Source organism: Pygocentrus nattereri, chromosome 12 (assembly GCF_015220715.1).
Source record: "Pygocentrus nattereri isolate fPygNat1 chromosome 12, fPygNat1.pri, whole genome shotgun sequence".
NCBI lineage: Eukaryota > Metazoa > Chordata > Actinopteri > Characiformes > Serrasalmidae > Pygocentrus > Pygocentrus nattereri.
In genome coordinates, this window is record NC_051222.1 from 31,579,677 (window position 1) to 31,601,172 (window position 21,496).

Genomic DNA, 21,496 nt, shown 5'->3' on the forward strand with positions numbered 1-21,496 from the left:
CGATTTAAATATTCCGGGAGCTCAACCAATCGGCTGCCTCTCCTGTGCGGAACGGGTTGAATTGATTAAATATACAGCTTTCCTTCAGGGGACACTTGTGTGAGCGCCATCACGTGTTTACATCAGCAAAGAAGGTAAACATTGCTAAAAACGCTATAAAAAAGACGCGAGGCGCCAGCAGAGGTGGGCAGAGGAGCCTACAATTATGTCTAGGTGGACCGTGTCATTACTCCAATTAAATAATGAGGTAAAATTGGTGTAAGAAGCGAGGAGTGGGAGTAAAAACCCCATATGAACTGCCTTTCTTATAGAAGTGCAGTGGAGTGGATCCAGCATCAGCAGAGGAGCTGAAGACTGCTCGGCTCTCTAATTCTGGTTTACACTATATTGATCAAGCTCCAGCGTGACACTGTGGCCGCCAGAACAGAACGAATTCAACCCAAGAGTTAGGGAGTTAAAGGGGAGTTCCACCACTTTTTCAAAATTTTCTGAATTACTGAAATGGTTGAGATGTAAACAAAGCCATTCTGAGTGGTTTGGTGTGAAATGGTTCACAGGTTTCTCCACAGTGGTGGTGATGGGAACCAGGGGTCATAATGTCGACAGCCATATACAGTCATAATTTTCTGAAAGAATACGCTCTTTTGGGACTATTTTGCCTCACAACGCCCTGCGTGTACCCATCCGCCATAAAGGAACTAACTTTATCGCAAAACAATGTCACACATCAGGCATATTTCCAAAAGTATTCACTCACCCCTCCAGATCATTGAATTCAGGTGTTACAGTCACTTCCATGGCCACAGGTGTATAAAGCCGAGCCCCTAGGCCTGCAGACTGCTTCTACAGACATTAGTGAAAGAATGGGTCGCTCTCAGGAGCTCAGAGAATTCCAGCGTGGTACCGTGATCGGACGCCACCTGTGCAGCAAGTCCAGTCGTGAAACTTCCTCACTACTAAATATTCCACAGTCAAATGTCAGTGGGATTATAACAAATTGGAAGCAATTGGGAACGACAGCAACTCAGCCACAAAGTGGTCGGCCACATAAAATGACATCACCAAGCACAATGCAAAGTGTTGAATGCAGTGGTGTAAAGCGCCGTCACTGGACTCTAGAGCAGTGGAGACGTGTTCTCTGGAGTGATGATTCACACTTCTCCATCTGGCAATCCGATGGACATGTCTGGGTTTGGCGGTTACCAGGAGATGGTACTTGTCTGACTGCATTGGGCCAAGTGTAAAGTTTGGTGGAGGGGGGATCATGGTGTGGGGTTGTTTTTCAGGTGTTGGGCTCGGCCCCTTAGTTCCAGTGAAAGGAACTCTTAAAGCTTCAGCACCAAGAGATTCTGGACAATTTCACGCTCCCAACTTTGTAGGAACAGTTTGGGGACGTCCCCTTCCTGTTCCAACATGACTGCCCACCAGTGCACAAAGCAGGTCCATAAAGACGTGAATGAGCCAGTTTGGTGTGGAAGAACTTGACTGGCCTGCACAGAGTCCTGACCTCAACCTGATAGAACACCTTTGGGATGAATTAGAGTGGAGACTGAGAGCCAGGCCTTCTCATCCAACATCAGTGTCTGACCTCACAAATGCGCTTCTGGAAGAACGGTCAAAAATTCCCATAAACACACTCCTAACCCTTGTGGAAAGCCTTCCCAGAAGAGCTGTTATAGCTGCAAAGGGTGAGCCGACATATTAACCCCTATGGATTAAGGATGGGATCTCACTGAAGTCCATATGCGTGTGAAGACAGACGAGCGCATACTTTTGGAAATGTAGTGTATATCTAACACATCATGTAATAACTATCTGTGATTGAGCTTTTAGAGGTATTAAGGACTCTTCAGACGTCTGAGCGACTTCATCTCAACCATTAAATTATGTAGAATTTTTTAAAAATTGGTGGAGCACCCCTTTAAATGTGAAGGACTGAAATGGAGCTGATTTAAAACATTTCTTATGAAACATCCCTGAGTGGAAGTAAAAGAACAAATCCGCCTAATCAATATTACTTAAAGGGCAGTTCTGCTAATATTTCAAATTCATGCATGCATAATGGATGAGTGTATGAATGCACTCTCTGATGGCTATGATAGTTTTGCGATACGATATTGGCCTAAAATGCATTTTGTAAAATCCTTTCATTTTTTCAGATTTATCACTATTTTACCATCATCAACATCACATATAAACACTAAGACTCGTGTAGGTTCTCTGGTGGTTTTGGACAGTAAATAAAATGTCTATATTTGTGTTGTAGACATGGTGACGTCTGGTTCCCATCAACACCACTGTAAAGAGATCGGAGTCAGTAAGTTTCCCTACAGTGAACCGTTTCACACCAAACCACCCTGAATGACTCTGTTTACATCTCAACAATTCAACTATGCAGAAATTTCGAAAAGTCTCCTTTAACTGCATGAATACGATAATTGGTGAGCTTCCTACAAACCTCTGGGTTGTCTTTTTATAACTGTCCCGTTAACCTCCATGATTTTGGGAGCGTTTGGAATCAATCTAGATAAACAGTATTGAATGTTTAACATGGTATTTTATAAAGTAAATTCAGGAAAAGTAGGAAGCTTTTTGGCCAACACCTAATAAATCCATCAAAACCACTCGCCTACAACCTACATGTTATCATTTAATTTACTAAATGAATATTTCCAATAGTAATGAACTGTTTTGAACTATTGTTTTGTTGCTCATGTATTAAATATTGCTCTAAAATTATTGCTAAAGCAGAAAATAAATATCATGCGTCAACATATTGACATAGGATAATATATAATAACCATTACTGTATTAGTTTAATTCAAGGTATATACACTTTGGGGGCAGTTGTGGGCTGGAGGGTAGGGACCCGGACCTGTGACCAGAATGTTGCTGGTTCGATCCCCAGCACCGACAGTCCATGACTGAGGTGTCCTTGAGCAAGACACCTAACCCCCAACTGCTCCCCGGGCGCTGTGGATAGGGCTGCCCACTGCCACCTAGTGTGTGTGTGTGTGTGTGTGTGTGTATTCACTAGTGTGTATGTGGTGTTTCACTTCACGGATGGGTTAAATGCGGAGGTGGAATGTCCCCAGTTGTGGGATTAAAATGTATCACTTAACTATATGGCCATATGAAAAGCTCGGTGGCATTGAATGTTGGTCCCCTGTCGTAGGATGCCAACTTTTTGTGATCAATAATTTATTAACAAGCAAACCCAAAGAACAATGTTCAAAAAAGCCCAGGACGTGGCCATAGAGCGCACAACAGACATGGTACAGAGTCAACGATGATCGCTAGACATCAAAGTAGCAACACCAGCAAGGATGGTCAGTGGCACACCAGGATGCCACCTTTGCAGCAGCAGATGAGCTGTCCTCTCTGACTTTACATCTACCAGGTGGACTGACCAGGTAGGAGAGTCTAACAGAGTGGACAGTGAGTGGACACAGTGTTTAAAAACTCCAGCAGCACTGCTGTGTCTGATCCACTCGTACCAGCACAACACACTAACACACCACCACCACGTCAGTGTTACTGCAGTGCTGAGAATGATCCACCACCCAAATAGTACCTGCTCTGTGAGGGTCCCTGGGGAAACAGATGGACTACAGTCTGTAACTGTAGAACTACAGAGTGCAGCTATACAGTAAGTGGAGCTGATAAAGTGGACAGTGAGCGTAGAAACAAGGAGGTGGTCATGATGTTACGCCTGATGTGTATGGTTCCAACTTTGTGGCAACAGTCTGGGGAAGACCCCGTCCTGTTCCAGCATGACTGAGCCGCTGTGCACAAAGCGAGCTCCATAAAGACACGGCTTGAGGAGCTTGGTGTGGAGGAACTCCAGTGGCCTCCGCAGAGCCCGGACCTCAACCCCACTGAACACCTTTGGGATGAACTGGAACACCAACTGCAAGCTGAGGCTTTTCATCCAACATCCGACAGACTCCGTCCAAAACCCCGCGGAAAGTTTCCAGAACGGTGGAGGCTGTGAACGCCGCAAAAGGGAGGCCAGCTCTATATTAATCCCCACGGTTTTAGAACGAAATGTCCAACAAGCTTGCGTAGGCGTGATGGTCAGCTTGAGTTTCAGCTTGAGTGGGACCGTTTGAGAGATAAGGTGGGAAGCTGCTTCCACATTTAAAGTGCACTATCAATAGCTCATAATCCAAAGCTGATGAAAGATTAGACAAAGGTTGGCAACGTTCAAGCTCACCATCAAGCGCTACTCGTTTATAACCAAAGGACAGGCAATTATAATAATGACAAAACTGCAGCACTGACATTTTACAGTAGAAATTATTATCCCGTCACACTTACCAGGAGCTTTTCTGGATGAATTTGATTTGAAATATGAAGTGAGTGGTAAGCACTGAAAACAGGCGAGTGTACTAGAGAAGGAAAAGTATTTATCCTTTAAATATTTCTAGAAAGGTTCAAATCCATCTTTTTTTGTGCAGGGGTCGCAACTCAAAACGTTAAGACCTTTCGATAAATATCAAACCACTTTGGGAGCCACAAAACGTTTTATGTCTATTTTGGCACGTTGGCTGTGAATATACTGGATCTTAATACGTGCTAATGCACTAATATAGGCTATAAATATCATATAAACAGAGCCACAGACTCACTCTGCTCTGCTTTAAGCTGTAGCCGCTGTTCTTGCATCTCTGGTAAGAAATTTTTCCTCCAAAAGTTGAACAGTTTTCTGTAAAATGTCTCGAATGTTCGAATTTTCCCGTTCCACCTTAAATGGCGGCTGAGGCGACGCTGTTGCCAGGCGCCAGACTGTAACTGCTGCACTGTTTAAGGTGGAACGGCACGATTCGAACGAGAAACCGACTTCATGTTCGCGGCCTTTTAGTGTTTGACAGTTTGAGATTAAACGTGTCAAGAAACCATCTTATAAACGCAAATGAGTCCATAAATCTCCAAATTATCGACCTTCGTCTTCAATCTGGCCCCGTCGTCGTTTCGTTGCTGCCAGCTAGGCCAGATTATTCTCTGCGTTGCTATGGTGACCAGCAGGGCAGCACTACATCAGCGCTTAAGACCGTTAACCGTTAAACTGCGCTGAGTGAACCCAGTGAACCCAGTTAACCCAGCAGAGCTTTATTTTACTCTAAAGCAGGATTATTTTATTCCACCTACAGATCTGGGTCTGCCGCGGAGCCGCTGGGTTGACGACCCCTGTCCTAGGTCAAAGTTATATGTGCCTGAATTCGTCAGGAATCAGTGGAAAGCAAAGTATCTTCATGAAAACCGTCTTCACGTGTGACATGTTTGCGCAAAAGTCCAAGTAACGTCATCAACGGAGTCGAAAAAGGCGCATTACAGCCGTTGCGATACTTGGGAGCTTTTAGTATGAAATACGCTATACGTGGTCAATTTTTCACGCATGCGCAAAGAAAATGCGGTCTTAAAGGAGAATCCCGTTTATTTTCCTTAAATGAGCTGCGTGATGGGCGGCGCGGTGGCGTAGTGGGTAGCGCTGTCGCCTCACAGCGAGGAGGGCCTGGGTTCGATTCCCCGGCCGGGCGGCCAGGGTCCTCTCTGTGTGGAGTTTGCATGTTCTCCCCGTGTCTGTGTGGGTTTCCTCCGGGTTCTCCGGTTTCCTCCCACAGTCCAAAGACATGCAGTCAGGCCAATTGGACATGCTACACTGCCCCTAGGTGTGAGTGACTGTCTGTCTGTGTCTGTCTGTCTGCCCTGCGATGGACTGGCGACCTGTCCAGGGTGTATCCTGCCTTTCGCCCAAAGACTGCTGGGATAGGCTCCAGCATCCCCCCGCGACCCTGACGGAGAAGCGGCTTAGAAAATGGATGGATGGATGGATGGAGCTGCGTGATTACGTCATTAAGGTGTGAACGGCGTCATTGAGAGCGGTTCGGTGTGAAACGCCGCGTCCTCGAGAAACTTACAGGGTCAGAACTGTTCACAGTGGTGGTGATAGGAACCAGACGTCCACCTCTAAAAGCCCCTCACAGCCGGGTTCTGCATGATGATGAGACACTTATTTGCATATTTTAATATTATGCATATTTTTAAAAACACATTCATGACTATTTTATACGGAGCCCTGCTGGTGACATATAGCTACATAACAATAATGCAGGGACTTAATGTGTGGGAACGGGACCCTGATGCACGGCCACGACTTAGTAAGGCGTGGGAATGAGATCATGCCTTCTTAAGCTGTGGTCAAGGACTAATTATTTATTTCACTGGCCCCGCGTTAGGATCCTGCTTCCGCGCGTTACTAAGTCGTGGCCACGACCTTATTACCCCGTCCCCAAGCCTTACTAAGTCATGGCCATGACTTAATTATCTTGTTCCTACGCCTTTTTAAGCCATTATTCATGCATTATTTTATGTATATGGCAAGTCAAAAGCGGGGCTCTGTAACTTTACCATCATTAAGGCCACATATAAACACCCAGAAGACTCGTGTGGGCCCTCTGGTGGTTGTGGGTAGAAAATAAAGTGGCTGTATTTGGTGTTGTAGTCATGGCGACCCCTGGTTCCCAACGCCACCACTGTAAAGACGTGTGAGTGGGTGAGCTTCTCTGGAACGAGCCGGTTCAAACCAAACCTCCCTGGCTGACCTCGTTTACATCTCGCCTATGGAACCACATTAAAGTCATGGAACACGCGCTGTGGTTCCCCTTTAACGGCTCGTCGCGCGCTACGAAAACTACAAATCCCGCCAACCCGTCCGGTGGCGTGTTGCCGATGACGTCACCGCCTCGCCGTCCTCCAAACATCCGGCCATGGTTTGAAGATTCCGGCGTTTCGGTGTCGAGTAAGGTTGGTGAACGAAACGCTCCTGTTTAAGCTCGAGTTACGCGTTTAAGGCGGGCGTTAACCTCCAGTTCGGCCCTGTAACGTTTAAACGCGGCGTTATTGGTCCGCGCCGAGCGCGAGGCGACATCAGCAGCTTTAGTAGCGGCGGGGCGGCGCTTTCAGTCCGACTGGGCTCACGGGGCTCCGTAGCTCTGCTCTCCTGGATGAAAACCCGTCTATTTCAGCTAAAACCCCAGCAGACAGACGCAGGCGCCAGACTTCTTAACATTTAACACTCATTTCCAGCTCAGAAACCCAGAAACCTGAAAAAAAACGAGGGTTCTTCAAGGGTTCTCCGACGGTTCTTCAAGGGTTCTCCGGCAGAGACCACGAGTTCTACATCTGCGTGCTTCACTGGGTCTTTGCACGGTGAACTGGTTCTCCAGGTTGATGGACGGTGTGTTTATATGGTTCTGTGTAGAATCTTTTTGAAAAGGGTTCTGCTACTGCGATGATGTCGAGCTTGGAACCGCAGAAGAACCTTGGTGCTCTGTGAGGAGTAAAACAGTCACCCAGAGTGGTTTGGTTGTTACTGGCTCAGATCTCTTTACAGTGGTGGTGATGGGAACCAGACGTCACCATGTCTACAACACAGACACAGCCACTTTATCTACTGTCTAGAACCACCAGTGAACCCACACGAGTCTCCTGAGTGTTTATATGTGATGTTGATGATGATAAAATAGTCATGGATCTGAAAAGATATCCGTTATCGTGAAAACGATGTCGCGAACATCAGGCGATCTGTTCATAACCTTTACATGACGTCACGCAGTGCCTTTCTGGGAGGCGTTAAACTCCTCAGACGTCTGGTTCCCATCACCACCACTGTGAACAGTGCTGACTCGGCAAGTTTCTCTAGAACTGAGCACCTCACACCAAACCGCTCTGAGCCACTCTGTTTGTCTTTAGGCCGTCTTGCCTGCCAGCAGGCCGTTGCGCCTGGTTTGAGTAGGCCATCATTGTGCTTTTATACCATGCCCACATCCGAGAACGGCTCACTTTAAATTAACTTAGCTTAAATTAAATTAGCTGGTGTTTAGATTCGTGAGACGAAGTTAAGTCCAGCAGTATCTGAGCTCAGGACTGGCTTTCTCTCTAACCTCTCTCTTTCTCTAGGTAGACGACAAAGTGCTGAGCCTATAAGTCACTTTGGATAAGAGCGTCTGCTAAATGCTGGGAATGTAAAGTGTTTTGAGGAGTCATTTGTGCAGTCCTGGCTCTTGCTGTCATTGTATTAATAAGCTTGCTAGAAAAAGCCAACTCTGTGTTTTTCTTCTTCTTCTACAGATTTCAGGCTCAAATCACAAAACCTTTCAGGATTGTAGGCCCACGTATACAGTAAATACTACGTATAGCACGGCCTTGTATTCCACCAGTCAGTCAACTCTCTGTAGCCAAGTATTTACGTCATCATCGCACAGGTTTGCTGGCAAAATCTTAGCAGCTACCTGGTATAGCATTGCAATGGTCTAGCAACGCTTTAGCAACCGCCTAAAGTGTTTAATAGCAATGGAAGAACAAAAACATTAGCAATCACCCGGATACCACAGCAATGGCCTAGCAACACATTAGCAACCACCTGGGATAGCAGAACAACCATCTAGGAAACCATAGCAACAGTCTAGCAGCACCTCAGCAGCCACCTAACAGTCACCAAGCAATGTCATAACAACAAGCTGGAATACCGTAGCAGCCTAATAGCAAAACCTTAGTAACTAGCTGGAATTACTACAACAACCCAGTTTAGTTCCCGAAACAATCAAGTGTTCTGCGACTGTGTTTTCCAGGTTGCTTTAAAAAGGAGTTTTCAGTCGTGGGGGTTTACCTCGCAAAATATAAGTTGAATAATAAAATAATGACGGTAGAGAGCATTAGGTTCGGTGTGCCGTGTCTGACCGGGTGCAGGATGATGTTTACTTAAAAATATGTTGAACCTTTCAGATAATCTGGAGTTTGTTCCTTTAATTGACCCTGGCAAACTCATCCTTTTTTCCAGAAGAGCTTGTATGTGCGGTGATGGAGGACAGCAGCCGTCCAGAGTGTCCGTCCAAACCCTGCGCTCCTGCCCGCTCTAAAAAGCCTGACGCGCCGCTCTACGTCCCCAAGAAACGTCAGGACCAAGCAGGGGACGCACACGCCAACCCCCAGCCCAAAGACAACCACCAAACTCCAGGGGACAAGAAATCCCGGCCCAGACCTCGATACACTGACAAAGCCAGAAAATACAACAAGAACAAGAAGGACAAAGGAAGTGGAGATAAAACCAAAGCAGGAGATGAGGGCGTCCCAAACGGTGAGGGAGAGCGGCGGGAGAAAGAAGAGGGGGATAAAGAAAATGATGAGGCTATGGCCCAAAAGGAGCCGTCGTCTACAGAAGACGAGGGGAACAGGGTCTCCTCTGAAGACGGGAAACCGACGGCGGTCGCAGCTGGCGAGTCCAAACATGTGGAAGCGGAAGAGGCTGTGAAGGAAGAGGAAGAAGGAGAGGACTGGGATTCATTATTTACAGATGAAGGAGACTGTGTGGATCCTCACCTTCTAGAAGAGGTGCAGCAGTTTACCTGCCTTCTTACTGAAAAGCTCAATGGTCCAGATGTTCATGGCACTCCACTGATTTTCCAAACGCCCTGTTCTAGAGAAACTTGCCGAGTCAGAACTGTTCACAGTGGTGGTGATAGGAACCAGACGTCTGAAGAGTTCAGTGCTTCTTCCAAAAAAGTATTACGGATAGCTTACGTGAAATTATTTCACGAAATAGATATAAAAACCTTTGGCTCATACCTTAGACGTTGTCCTGAGAGGGCTTTAGAAGGTTTTGGCCTAAACAAAATAGTCCCCAAACAAAACGTCTCATATTTCGTTGTTTTTACCATCGTTGACATGTATATACAAAAACTCGGACGGCTTGTGTGGGTTCTCTGGTGGTTTTGGCCAGTAAATAAAGTGGCTATATTTGTGTTGTAGACATGGTGACGTCTGGTTCCCATCACCACCACTGTAAAGAGATCGGAGTCAGTAAGTTTCCCTACAGTGAACCGTTTCACACCAAACCACCCTGAATGACTCTGTTTACATCTGAACGACTGCGCTGTGCAGAAATGTTTAAAAATCTGTGCATTTCCCCTGTAAATAATCTCAAATAGAGATTTGGATTTGGACTCTGTGGCATTCGGTTACATACGCCTGGCTAAAAGCATTACCAGCAGCCAACTGGATGCCTTTGTCTTTAAGTTTGTGTTACTTACATCATGAAATCTGATTTCTCTGAATCGTTTTGTTTGTATTGTGCTTTTCTGATATGCACTCACTGATTACCTCCAGATCTCCCAGAAGGCAGGGCGTGAAAAGACGTCCACTCAAGATCCACAGTTCAACTATTATAACTGGTCTCCAGAGGACGATGAGGTGGAGCTTCGGGAGGATGAGCTTTCGCACATCGTAGAAATCTACGACTTTCCCTCTGAGTTTAAAATGGAGGATTTAATCAGGGCCTTCAGCTCCTACCAGTGAGTCTGTCTGGAATTATGATTGAAGTAATGGCGTGAGATAAAATGTCTATGAATATATTTATTCCGTCTTTGCAAAAATGATGTCTTTAAGAAGAAACGGGAGGAAAAATCTAAAAATGAAGCTGTGTTCTAGAAGAAGGGACGATTCCCACGACCTGCTCCAGAAAGCGTATTAAGACGTGAGCTGCTCCAGTAACAGCAACATGTGGTGCTTTTGTCCACGTCTAGAAGGAATTATAACTTAATCACTACCAGCTTTTCCAAAAATGTGTCTAGTTCACTAAGTTCTCTGTGTGTGTGTGTGTGTGTGTGTGTGTGTGTGTGTGTGTGTGTGTGTGTGTGTGTGTGTGTGTGTAACTGTTTTAGGCAGAAAGGGTTTGACGTAAAGTGGATCGATGACACACACGCTCTGGGGTTGTTCTCCAGTCCGATAGCAGGTCAGTCTCGAAATAAGAAAAACAGAATCAGGTTCTGAAAATGCTTTTGATGCATTTAACTTCAGGCACACCTGCAACCCAGCCGCTGTAAATATATCAGACACCTGGGCTGTTTGTCACACTTTTGTCGTGTGTGTGTGTGTAGCGCGTGATGCTCTGAGGACCAAACACCCGATGCTGAAGGTTCGTCCCCTCTCCAAATCTTCCTCAGCCACTAAAGCCAAAGCCCGTGCCTCCTCCGGTACTCCTCCAATCTCCTCATTTATGTTTATTTACAGTGCTTAGTTCTACCCTAACACTCTATTCTAATGTTTATTATCTTATGAGTTTCTTCACTGAATTGTAGCTTTTGCGTTTAGTTATGATCTTTTAAGAAATGATTCAGTGATTAAGCCTGAGAAATTTATTGAATATTATTATAATCATCTGTATTAAATTCCATAGTCACCTTCAGATTATTATTATTATTATTATACATCACTTGTTTTTTTATTTAATTCTCTCTCTCTCTCTCTCTCTCTCTCTCTCTCTCTCTCTCTCTCTCTCTCTCTCTCTCTCTCACTCTCTCTCTCTCTCTCTCTCTCTCTCTGTCTCTCTCTCTCTCTCTCTCTCTCTCTCTGTCTCTCTCTCTCTCTCTCTCTGTCTCTCGCTCTCTCTCTCTCTCTCTCGCTCTCTCTCTCTCTCTCTCTCTCTCTCTCTGTCTCTGTCTCTCTCTCTCTTTCTCTCTTTCTCTCTCTCTCTCTCTCTCTCTCTCTCTCTCTCTCTCTCTCTCTCTCTCTCTCTCTCTCTCTCTCTCTCTCTCTCTCTCTCTCTCTCTCTCTCTCTCTCTCTCTCTCTCTCTCTCTGTGTGTGTAGATTACCTCCTCCCCGCTAAAGAGCGTCCTCAGACTAGTGCAGCTCTGGCCCGTCGTTTGGTGATCGGGGCTTTAGGAGTGAAGAGCAGTCAGAGCCAAGAGCAGCGAGAGGCCGAGAGGAGCCAGTTACGCCAAGCCAGAGGTGACCCAGCACATGCAGCTGCAAGCATAGACCTCATAGGTCCACGAACAGCCTAACTACCCCTAGATACTGGGTACCCTGGCCAGTTTATTAGAAATGCCCACCTAGTACTTCCACGCACTGGCCAGTTTATTAGAAACACCCACCTTCTGCTTCCACTCACTGGACACTTTATTAGAAACACCTGCCTTCTACATCATTTGTCAGTTCCTGATCACAGGAGCACTGCTGTCCTGTTATTATTTGAGTGGTGGTCATTCTCAGCAGAGTAGTACTCTGAACAAGAGGAGTTGTCTGGTCAGAAACTGACCACTGACAAAGTGCTAGAGGATCAGCTGCAGCCTTTAACTGCGCCAGCAAGGTGGAGCTACAAGTTTCTGATAAAGTGGCCAAAAAATGAATATTGCTCAGTGACGGTTTTTTGTTTGTTGAATGTGTTTCATGAAGTTATTTGCTGTAATATTTGAATGTGGTTCAGAATGACTTTACAATTTATGGACAATAGACATAATCCTTAATTCCTTAATTCCTTAATTCGGAAGAAAGTGTCTGTATATTTGAAATACAAGTGAAATACGACATTTCTTTATTTTAAATGTTTTTGTTGAGTTGAGTTTCCACACCTCAGTCGATTGTCATACGATCCTAGACCGCAAAGGCGCAAAGAAAGATGCACAGAATAATGTGACCAGGATGGATAAACTGATCATACTGTTTCTGAATTCTGCTTTCCAGAGCAAAAGCGCTTGGCAGCGAAGCAGCGAGATGACGCGTGGGAGGGGAGGTGAAGCTGACGGAGGGCTGTATGTGCCGGTGCTCGTGTTCTGCCCTCCTTAGAGCTCCATCTAGACACATCGAGGGATTGAGTCTACAGCTGCCTCCGTCTTTGACCCAGTCTTCAAGCACCTCCAGTCAGTCCACGTTTTAGTCCTGTGTTTAGCTTGTAGTGCATCTGATCCATTACAGAAGCTTGTAGTAGTGGAGAGCAGGACACAACCTCACACATTTGGGTTTCTATTTGCTGAATAATTGTACAAGTAGTTGAAGATTATAGAAGGTGAGTGCAAACTTTATAATGTATCGTATAGGTGGGGTCAGTTTGAACTTTTTGCCCCATGCTAGGTTGTGTCGATGCTTGATTTACCTGTGCTCAGGTGTATTAGGAGCTTAAACAGAACGAAAATTCAGGCTGGTGGTTCTGAGGGCCGAGTGTAAAATCTTCTATTCTCTTATTTTAGCCAAAGTCCAGCTCTCAGTCATTCAACCAAGCAAAAGCAAAATGGACAAGCAAGCTCAGTGAAACGTTTAAGGCCACTAACCCAACAAACACCGTGGTAGTACTGTTAGCAACTACCCGTCCATGATCCACCTACCCAGATGGCAAGAGGCCACTGTCTGATGGCAAAGCTGGCAGTCCACTGGCTCAGCGTTTTCCAGGGGCTAAGCAGAGCATTAGACCAAATAGTTTTCTAGTTTTACACGGTCCAGTGGACTTGGTTCTTGCTTCGTTTCTTTCTTTCATTATTCATTATTATTAGCTTTACAGGACGTTGACGAATTTCTCCTTCAGCCTAATGAGCCACTGTTTAGAGTCGCTATATAACCGGGTGTGTTTACATTCATTCAGTAATCCGATCAGAATTAGATTACTGCAGTTATCTGATTATTCAAATGGTCATGTAAACAGCACACTCTGATTTCTTAGGTCAGAGTAACGTCTAGAAATCCACTCAAGTGCGTGTAAAACCATTGGATTACTCACCAAATCTAATTTTCTGCAGTTATCAGATTATTAAAAACGCACTCATTGAGTTTCCAGTGACCAGGCTGCACTGTGTTATGGCGATTCACAACCAGAAAGCTTAGAAATGGGGACAAATTCAGTAACAGCTTTGCCATCGTACACTGGATTACATAATGGAAAAGACGACGCCCAGCCTGTCCTGAAACGATGACCTTCCGCACACAAGCGAAATGAGTATCACTGAAACGTTTTAATTTAGGTATTCTAACAAAAAATAAATATTTAATAGGGTTAAATATTGTTTTAGGGGTGCTCTGTAAAGCTAACCCAGCAACTATGAAAGGACTGGGCAGACCTCTGCGGTCGTGTCATTCTGTAGTCGGCGTCACGCCCGTATTAGAGACTCCAGGTCAAAGCAGTTTTTCTCTGTGGGGGGAAAACGATACATTTAACTCCCAAATAAGGATTTTCTAATCTAATAGGAGTCGTTAAGAAGTTGAAATAATATGAAAGCAAGCTAACACTGCTGCGCCAGTCACCATGTTCTATGCAGGACCAAAGGGGTTCTTCTGTTGCCAAACTTGTATACAATAGAAGAGCCTATATAGAAAAAGTTCGAAAAGGTTCTATGTAGAACCGTCTACAGCACATTCTCCATCCATCTGAAGAACCTTTCTCCATGCATGGTTCTTTGAGTGTTCTATTTAGAACCATTTTCTTACCTAAAGAACCCTTGAAGAACAGTCTTTTATAGGAGTGTGCTCCACACAAACCACCAAGCTCTGTCCGATGAGGTGTCTAGGTTGTTTGGGAGGTTTAGGGTGCGGTCAGAGTGGCTGGTGTGGGTCGCGATGCTCACATGTTTGACTGCTAAACGACCTCGTATTTCAGAGGATCAGGTGACACGATGGGGGGGAATGTATCTGACCTTGAACATCATTGTTTACCACAGGTAAACATTCATTTCCCTTCCTAGATAAAACCGCCTTAAAGATCAGGGTGATTCGCAAAGCTGGATTTCTCAATTATCTTGAGAACTAAGGCCAGAAACAGAAGCCTGTCCAGCTGGAGCTGAGCTAATACACTCCTGCTGGACCCAGCTTCTGGTTTAAGTTATCCAGTTAACTGAGAAATCCCGCTTTGGGCTTCCTAACATGAGCCTGACGGGGACTACAGAATGACACTTTGGCTACGTTCACATCACAAGCCTCATCGCTCAAATCCGATCTCGCTGACTCGACGGTTCACACTCGTTTAGGTAAGCGATTCAAATCCGTCATTAATGAGCCAGACGATTCCACGTCTGTTTGGCGCTGCTGCCACGGTAACGCTGAATGATGGCGCGTGCACAATGGAGAATAAAACCGCATGAATCGATCCGAGCGCCACATTAAGGTCACATGGCCATGAATCGGATTCGTATCCCATCTAGGACCACATAGGAAAGTGGCTCAGGTCGGATTAGAAAAGTTCAGATTTGTGTCCACACAGCCCTGAAAACACCAGATCTGAGTCACATTAGGGCAAAAAATCTGCTTTGTGTCACTTGAACCTGGTAATGTGAACGTAGCCTTGGCTTCAGGGGTGAACAGGGTTTAAAGCCTTCGTCATGGCCGAGGACTCTTTATAATCTCTATAACCTTAATTCAGTTCAGGCCGTCCCACATCCGTCGCTGATGTGAGCGATTTCTGTTGATCGTCTGTCGACCCTCCGGAGGGAACAGCTGACTGTTCTTTAAGAGTTTCTGGACTAAACACTGCAATCTTTACTGCGTTCAAAGAGCTTTAAGGTCAGCAAATTGTGCTACAGGCTTTCTGTTGTCCAGGTACCAAATAAGAATCGGAGGCTGGTGACAGACCCGTCTGCGTGTGTTCGTTGTGTTTAGTGATGGTGTTTTTTCACTGCTGTACAGATTCGTAACCGTGATTTGAATAAAATAAAGATTTATAACTGTTGTGTCTGAGTGACGTGACCGTCTTTACCTGCGTCTTTACCTGCGTCTCAACGTGCCTTATGTGTATTCATATGTGATTGGCTGAGCCACATTCCATGGACAAATTCCATGGGGTTGTGGAGCGCATGAGGAGGCAGAACCGTATCCGTGACGACCGAGAACATGGACTGGACTCCAGAGAGACCAAGAAGAAACGTCCAAAAGATCCACATCTTCACCTGCGAATCAGTGAGCGAGCAACAAACTCCTATATCAGGAAATTTCCACATTTTATATTTATTTATACAGCAGTTACTTCCGGCCATGCAAGCCGATTGGTTGAGAGACGTTCTAACACGTTTTTTTTTTTTCCACAAACACTGTGTCACTCCGCTGAGACGCCGTTGCTAGGCAACGACTTTGACTAGCTATTTGAACGTTTTTTTACTTCTTACTTTTCCACAAACAGAAAACGGACACAGTTAAGATCACATTTGACCGACAGATGATTTGGTCCGACTCTGAAGACGAGACGACATTCGTGTGCAAAAGTTTGAACACCCCTGGACAAATTCCATGTTTTGTTGATTGTCAGTTAACATCCTCTACAGAGAAGACACTTGAATATGGCCTTTTCTGCTGATTTTAGTGGACAATGTTTTAATTTCATTATTTGGGGCAGTCGTGGTCTGGAGGTTAGGGATCTGGCCCTGTGACCGGAAGGTCGCCGGTTCAATCCCCAGGGCCGACAGTCCATGACTGAGGTGTCCTTGAGCAAGACACCTAACCCCCAACTGCTCCCCAGGCGCCGTGGATAGGGCTGCCCACCGCTCCGGACAAGTGTGCTCACTGCCCCCTAGTGTGTGTATGTTCACTAGTGTGTATGTGGTGTTTCACTTCACGGATGGGTTAAATGCGGAGGTGGAATTTACCCGTTTGAGGGATTAAAAAAGTTTCACAACTTAATACTGATAAACTACTTCAGTGTTGTTGGAAGAAATGTCCATTTTTGACATTTTACAGTTTTTGACATTTAAAAATGCAGCTTGTTCTTTACACTGTTTATAAATTTCATGATGATTGGACCAAAAGAAATGACCCAAAATGACTTGGAAAATATTCTAGTTCAATTGACTTCCATTAAAAGTAATGCAGGTTTTTTCCTTCTCCTGTGAAGTCACCATTTCAGAGATACGAGCTCTTCTTCTCGACCTCAGTGATTTATATATCTTTCTTAGTACATTAAAATGTATCTGAAAGTGTTTTATAGTGATGGAAGTAAAAGCCAGCATAGGACGGAACAGCACAGCAGATTAATCATTCCAAGAAATGGAATGAAAAGTAAAAGTCAAAGTATTAAAGATAAGAATGAGGTGACGCGCGAAGACGTTGCAGCTCATTGAAACAATATTTGCTTATAAACATGTGCCAGGGTTTAAAACAGCCTTATGTACGTTCATGACGTCAGTGAGCGCGAACAGCTAATGAGCTGCTCCTCTCGCCAATCAGTCATCCCGCTGTAGCAGTAAAGCCCGCCTCCTGCTGCCCAAAACCCGTTTGAGGTGAGTTTTTAGTGAAATCCGTCCTGCTGTCTAGAACTAAAGAATGGATCTGGGCGAGAGATTAGAGACTATTCTAACTTTCACTTTTCAGCCGTGGAGCTCCATTCACTCCCATTCATTGAGGATTCATCACTCGCGGGCGCCCTCTGCTGTGTAGCAGGCCTATTTTTGATATAACGGGGGAAATAGGAAGCGGCCAGAGAAACAGTCACAGAGAAGTATAGAGCGGCCTGCAGACGATGACGCCGCTGACGTTCTACGGTCCAGCGAGCGGTAAACGGTCACAGAGCAGTATAGAGCGGCCCACAGGCGCCACCGCTGACCATTCTACGGTCCAGCGAGCGGTGAACGGTCAGAGCAGTATAGAGCGGCCCACAGGCGCCACCGCTGACCGATGTACAAAACAACAGTCTGCACTGAGGTTATGTGCAGCCAAACCTGTACGTTGCTATTAATCAGCAAAATATAGACATGAATTTCAGCACTTATGGTGCGTCTCTCCAGTCTGGATCAGGTTCTTTAGGTTTTACACTCTAAAGGCAGTGACTTGTAAAATCTCTCAGGAGATGCGGCCCAGAAGAAATCGGGATACACCCTTATTGCTGCCATGTAACCTGCATGGATACACAGCTAAAATCATTTCATCTCATGGTGGACTCATCCTTCTACCATACTTGTATAGGCTTCACATGTTGGTCACAATTAAGTGTGAGTATAAACATATCACAGCTGTGTCAACAGGAAGAAGGTTATAGGGGGTGCCCCTTCTAAAGCAGCGTACCTGCCACGGAACTCTTGTTGCATCCATGAAACTTATACAGGTGTAAATTATATCACAGCTGTGTCAACAGAAAAAGTTAACTGGGGTGCCGTTTAAGGCGGTCCACCTGCCAGGAAATCCAGCTTTGAGGAGCAGTGCGCATCCCAGCAGGTTTGATGCTACTATAAAACATTTCTGGTATTATTTTGGACCAACGTGAGACACCTGTATAAGTTTCGTGGACATTATAATAATGTAGCCAGATTTGAGAGGGGGTGCATTTCCTGACAGGTGGACTGCTTTAAACGGCCGTGATACATGACCAACTTCTCTGCACAATCCAGGAGCAATTTGGAGATGAACGATGCTTTTTCCAGCGTGATGGTTATCACGTTCGCCTTGTGACGCGGTGCTCCAAGTGGCTTGGCGAACCAAACAGTGAAATTTTGGGTCCATGGCCAGGAAACTCCCCAGATCTCAATCCCATTGAGAACCTGTGGTCATCCTCAAAAAGAGGGTGGACAAACAAAAACCCAGAAGCTGTGATCAACTCCAAGCACTGATTAGGCAGGAATGGGCTGCCATCAGATTTCGCCCAGAAGCTGATATCCAGCACGAGGCGAGCTGCAGAAGTCTTAAAGAAGAAGGGTCAGCACTGTAAATATTAGGGGCAGTCGTGGGCTGGAGGTTAGGGAAGGTCGCCGGTTCGATCCCCAGTGCCGACAGTCCGTGACTGAGGTGTCCTTGAGCAAGACACCTAACCCCCAACTGCTCCGCGCTGTGGATAGGGCTGCCCACCGCTCCGGGCAAGTGTGCTCACTGCCCCCCTGTGTGTGGTGTTTCACTTCATGGATGGGTTAAAATGCAGAGGTGGAATTTCCCAGTTTGGGGGATTGAAAAAAAAGAAAAAAGCATCACTCTTTGCTTAAACTGGATGTTATCAATAAAAACTAAACACTTATAATTTTATACACGCTTATTTTACTTCATTAGACCATATAAACATTAACAAAAGGTGCTAAAAAAACTCTGAAAAGCAAAATTTGTGCCACTCTCAAAGCTTTTGATCACAGCTGTATACGTAGCCAGATTTTAGAGGGGGTGCATTTTCTGGGAGGTGGACTGCCTTAAAAGACAACTATGATTTTACTCACACACACACACACACACACACACACACGACCATCCTGTGAAACCTATATTACAGATGCATCAAGGCATTAGAGGCCTTACACTCTTCAGACGTCTGGTTCCCATCACCACCGCCCAACAGCTCGGACTCAGCAAGTTTCTCTAGTGTGGAGCATTTCACACCAAACCACTCCGACTGCCTTCAATTACATCTTAAACATTTAATTACGCAGCCATGGAGCCCCCCTTTAAATGACTTTAGACCCCCTCAGTTTTGAGCTACGGCTGCACAGTAGTGTCATGTCCCCCCTACTGGACAAAAAGCGAACTGCACCTCTTTAATCACTTTTTGATTTTATTGAAACATGTTACAGAAAGAAAAACCAAAGTTACACAGGGTCGCTGCACCTGATGAGTTTTAGTGAAATGTAATCACATTATGGTAATTATACGCCACGTCATGAGCTCCTATGAACTAAAAGTAGACTGCACTCTGCTGACTCAGTAGCAAAGTGAGTGTAGACAAAGAACGGTCTGCATATCTCCTTTTATTGTGAAGTTTTTAAAAACAAGCAGTAAAAAAGAAAAACAACCAAGCGTTCAATATATATATTTATACATCAGGGATTCTTGAACTCGAACTGAAGAAAGAGGAAAAAAAGAGAAACGACTAGGAAAAGAAAAGGACGTCAAATAGGAAGAATCACTCGCACGACAGACACACACGTAACCGGTACCTCATTCAAACGGTAGGACGACCATGCAGTCAGTCGAGCACACGCACCTTCAGAAGGAAGCAGTAAAAGCTCGGAGCGAGGACACTGGGAATGTTTCAAACTCAACTACAAAACTCATTTTAAAACAAAATTAAAAGTCTAAAAAGGAGGGGAAATAAAATTAATTTGTACACGGTTGCCAGACACGTTCAAATGCAATAACACCTGAATGTTTAACGGACCGCTGTTATCGCTTTATTACTAAACATTTTATTAAAAAAACAAACCAAAAGACAAAAAAAAAAAAAAATGCGAAGACATGAAGTGCAAGTCCATTTGCAGGATGGAGGAGGTTAGCCAGTGATGATGCGACACGTTCCCTTTAGTTTCCCTGGCGACGGTTCTAGAATCACATTTAGGAGGTGAGGATGAGCGGGAGAGATGAAGGAAGAGGAAGTGGGCTACGCTTGGTTTTAGTCCATTTCAGCAGAAAAAAGGAGGGCAGAGCGCAAAAAAAAACCACAAAAACAAAAAATTAAAAAGGCTTCTTTTTGTTCATTGTCACCTGGAAGAGGAAGATAAAGAATTGATGAGGGAAAGTGTGGGGAAAATAAAGGGGGGAGGGCAGGAGAAGTGGAAGTTATCGGGGAGGAGGAGGAGGAGGAGGAGGAGGAGGAGGAGTGGGAGGGACCAGTGAGCTGAGAGTTTGTCCAAGTTCTCTTCACTGCGCCTGAAAAACAACAAAAAGACAGAGTCAACATCAGTGTGGAAGATGAAGGCACCATGAAAAGGAGCAAAACCAAAAAGTCTGTCTAGAAATTAAACGGCCAGTTTTTTTTCCCGCTTATCGCAAACGTAGATCAGTCAAACCACGTTTCAGTGTCTGAAGTTCTGCTTTAGTTTTGCGCTGGAGCTTCGACACCCTGGCCAACAAGTATCAAAGCGTTTGAACAGCCCTGGTGACTTCAGGGTCCAACAAAGCTGAACAGGTTTTCACTATTTACAAGCTACACTTCTGAACAAGGCACTTCTCGCCAATTTGTTTTTAACCTCTTAAGCTCCTCGGGACCACCGGTGGTTCTAAAGCGCACTTGGTCATGTTCTTCATGATGTTCATATTCCATAAGCTCCTTTCAGAAGCTGGGCGTCGTATGAGGCTGTAGCTCTTCTCTCCAGTCTAATAGACGGTGACGTCATTTTAAACCCTTATAATAAAAGAAGCTGAACTCAGTTTGTTCTTCTACTGAAATCGGGACTATAAACTGAACCAAGTGCAAAGAAGTAATGTGGATCTAACGGTAACCAAGTCACAGTTCCAGGATGAATGAAAACATTGGCTGGCTGGCTGGCTGGCTGGGCGACTGGGCACATCAAGCTCTTACCCATTTGGGCTGAATGAGCTTAAGGCACATCCAACAGTAAAGCAATTCTAGTGCATGTTGTATGTAAACACAGTGATGAGACGTGGAAAAGCTCCTATTCTACATGCTGAAACGTTTTACTGTGTGCAATATGGATGTGTACCAGTATATGAACACGTGCTGGTGACATTTTCTGGTATTTCAGTCGATGCATTCGCGGATCTGAATGGATACCCAGACCAGGCGTCTTATCTGACCCGTATTTTTGTCCATACTGACAGATGAATCGTGTCATACAGTGATAAGATCCCATTACTTGTTAGATGCATTAACTACATCAACTACATGTCCTGGTTTTCCGCTACGTTCACCCAAGTGCCTGTTCATGCATACCTGTTGGCCCTGCGGTGCGGCTGCAGGCTGGCCTGCTGTCTGTGCGGTTTGGCCGTAATAAGCAGCGTGTTGTCTATAATACTCCGCCCAGGCGGCGCTGTAATCCG

The 21,496-nt window shown here is 45.2% G+C and overlaps 2 protein-coding genes across 6 annotated transcripts in view; one reads left to right on the plus strand and one right to left on the minus strand.

Annotated features, from left to right (window-relative positions):
• Positions 1-6,705: 6,705 nt before the first annotated feature.
• r3hcc1l (R3H domain and coiled-coil containing 1-like) lies at positions 6,706-15,489 on the plus strand. Of its 4 annotated transcripts, none has more exons than XM_017712825.2 (7): positions 6,706-6,807; positions 8,843-9,393; positions 10,168-10,352; positions 10,722-10,792; positions 10,938-11,033; positions 11,648-11,788; positions 12,524-15,489. In XM_017712825.2, the coding sequence occupies exons 2-7, from the start codon at positions 8,863-8,865 to the stop codon at positions 12,574-12,576; spliced, it is 1,077 nt and encodes a 358-aa protein (XP_017568314.1). In that variant the 5' UTR covers positions 6,706-6,807; positions 8,843-8,862; the 3' UTR covers positions 12,577-15,489. The 4 variants fall into 4 exon arrangements, with proteins under 4 accessions (XP_017568314.1, XP_017568315.1, XP_017568312.1 ...); XM_017712826.2 differs by having other exon boundaries at positions 6,725-6,807; positions 8,846-9,393; XM_017712823.2 differs by lacking the exon at positions 6,706-6,807 and adding an exon at positions 6,814-7,240.
• Positions 15,490-20,233: 4,744 nt separating this feature from the next.
• Positions 20,234-21,496, minus strand: part of LOC108436379 (KH-type splicing regulatory protein) — a 15,888-nt gene continuing 14,625 nt past the window's right edge. For both annotated transcript variants that reach the window (XM_017712822.2, XM_017712821.2), the window contains 2 exons: positions 21,390-21,496; positions 20,234-20,365 (listed from right to left, as the gene is read on the minus strand). The exon at positions 21,390-21,496 is cut by the window's right edge and continues 72 nt beyond it. In XM_017712822.2, the coding sequence (XP_017568311.2) occupies positions 20,357-20,365; positions 21,390-21,496 (116 nt within the window). In that variant the 3' untranslated portion in view covers positions 20,234-20,356. The remainder of the gene's footprint in view (positions 20,366-21,389) is intronic.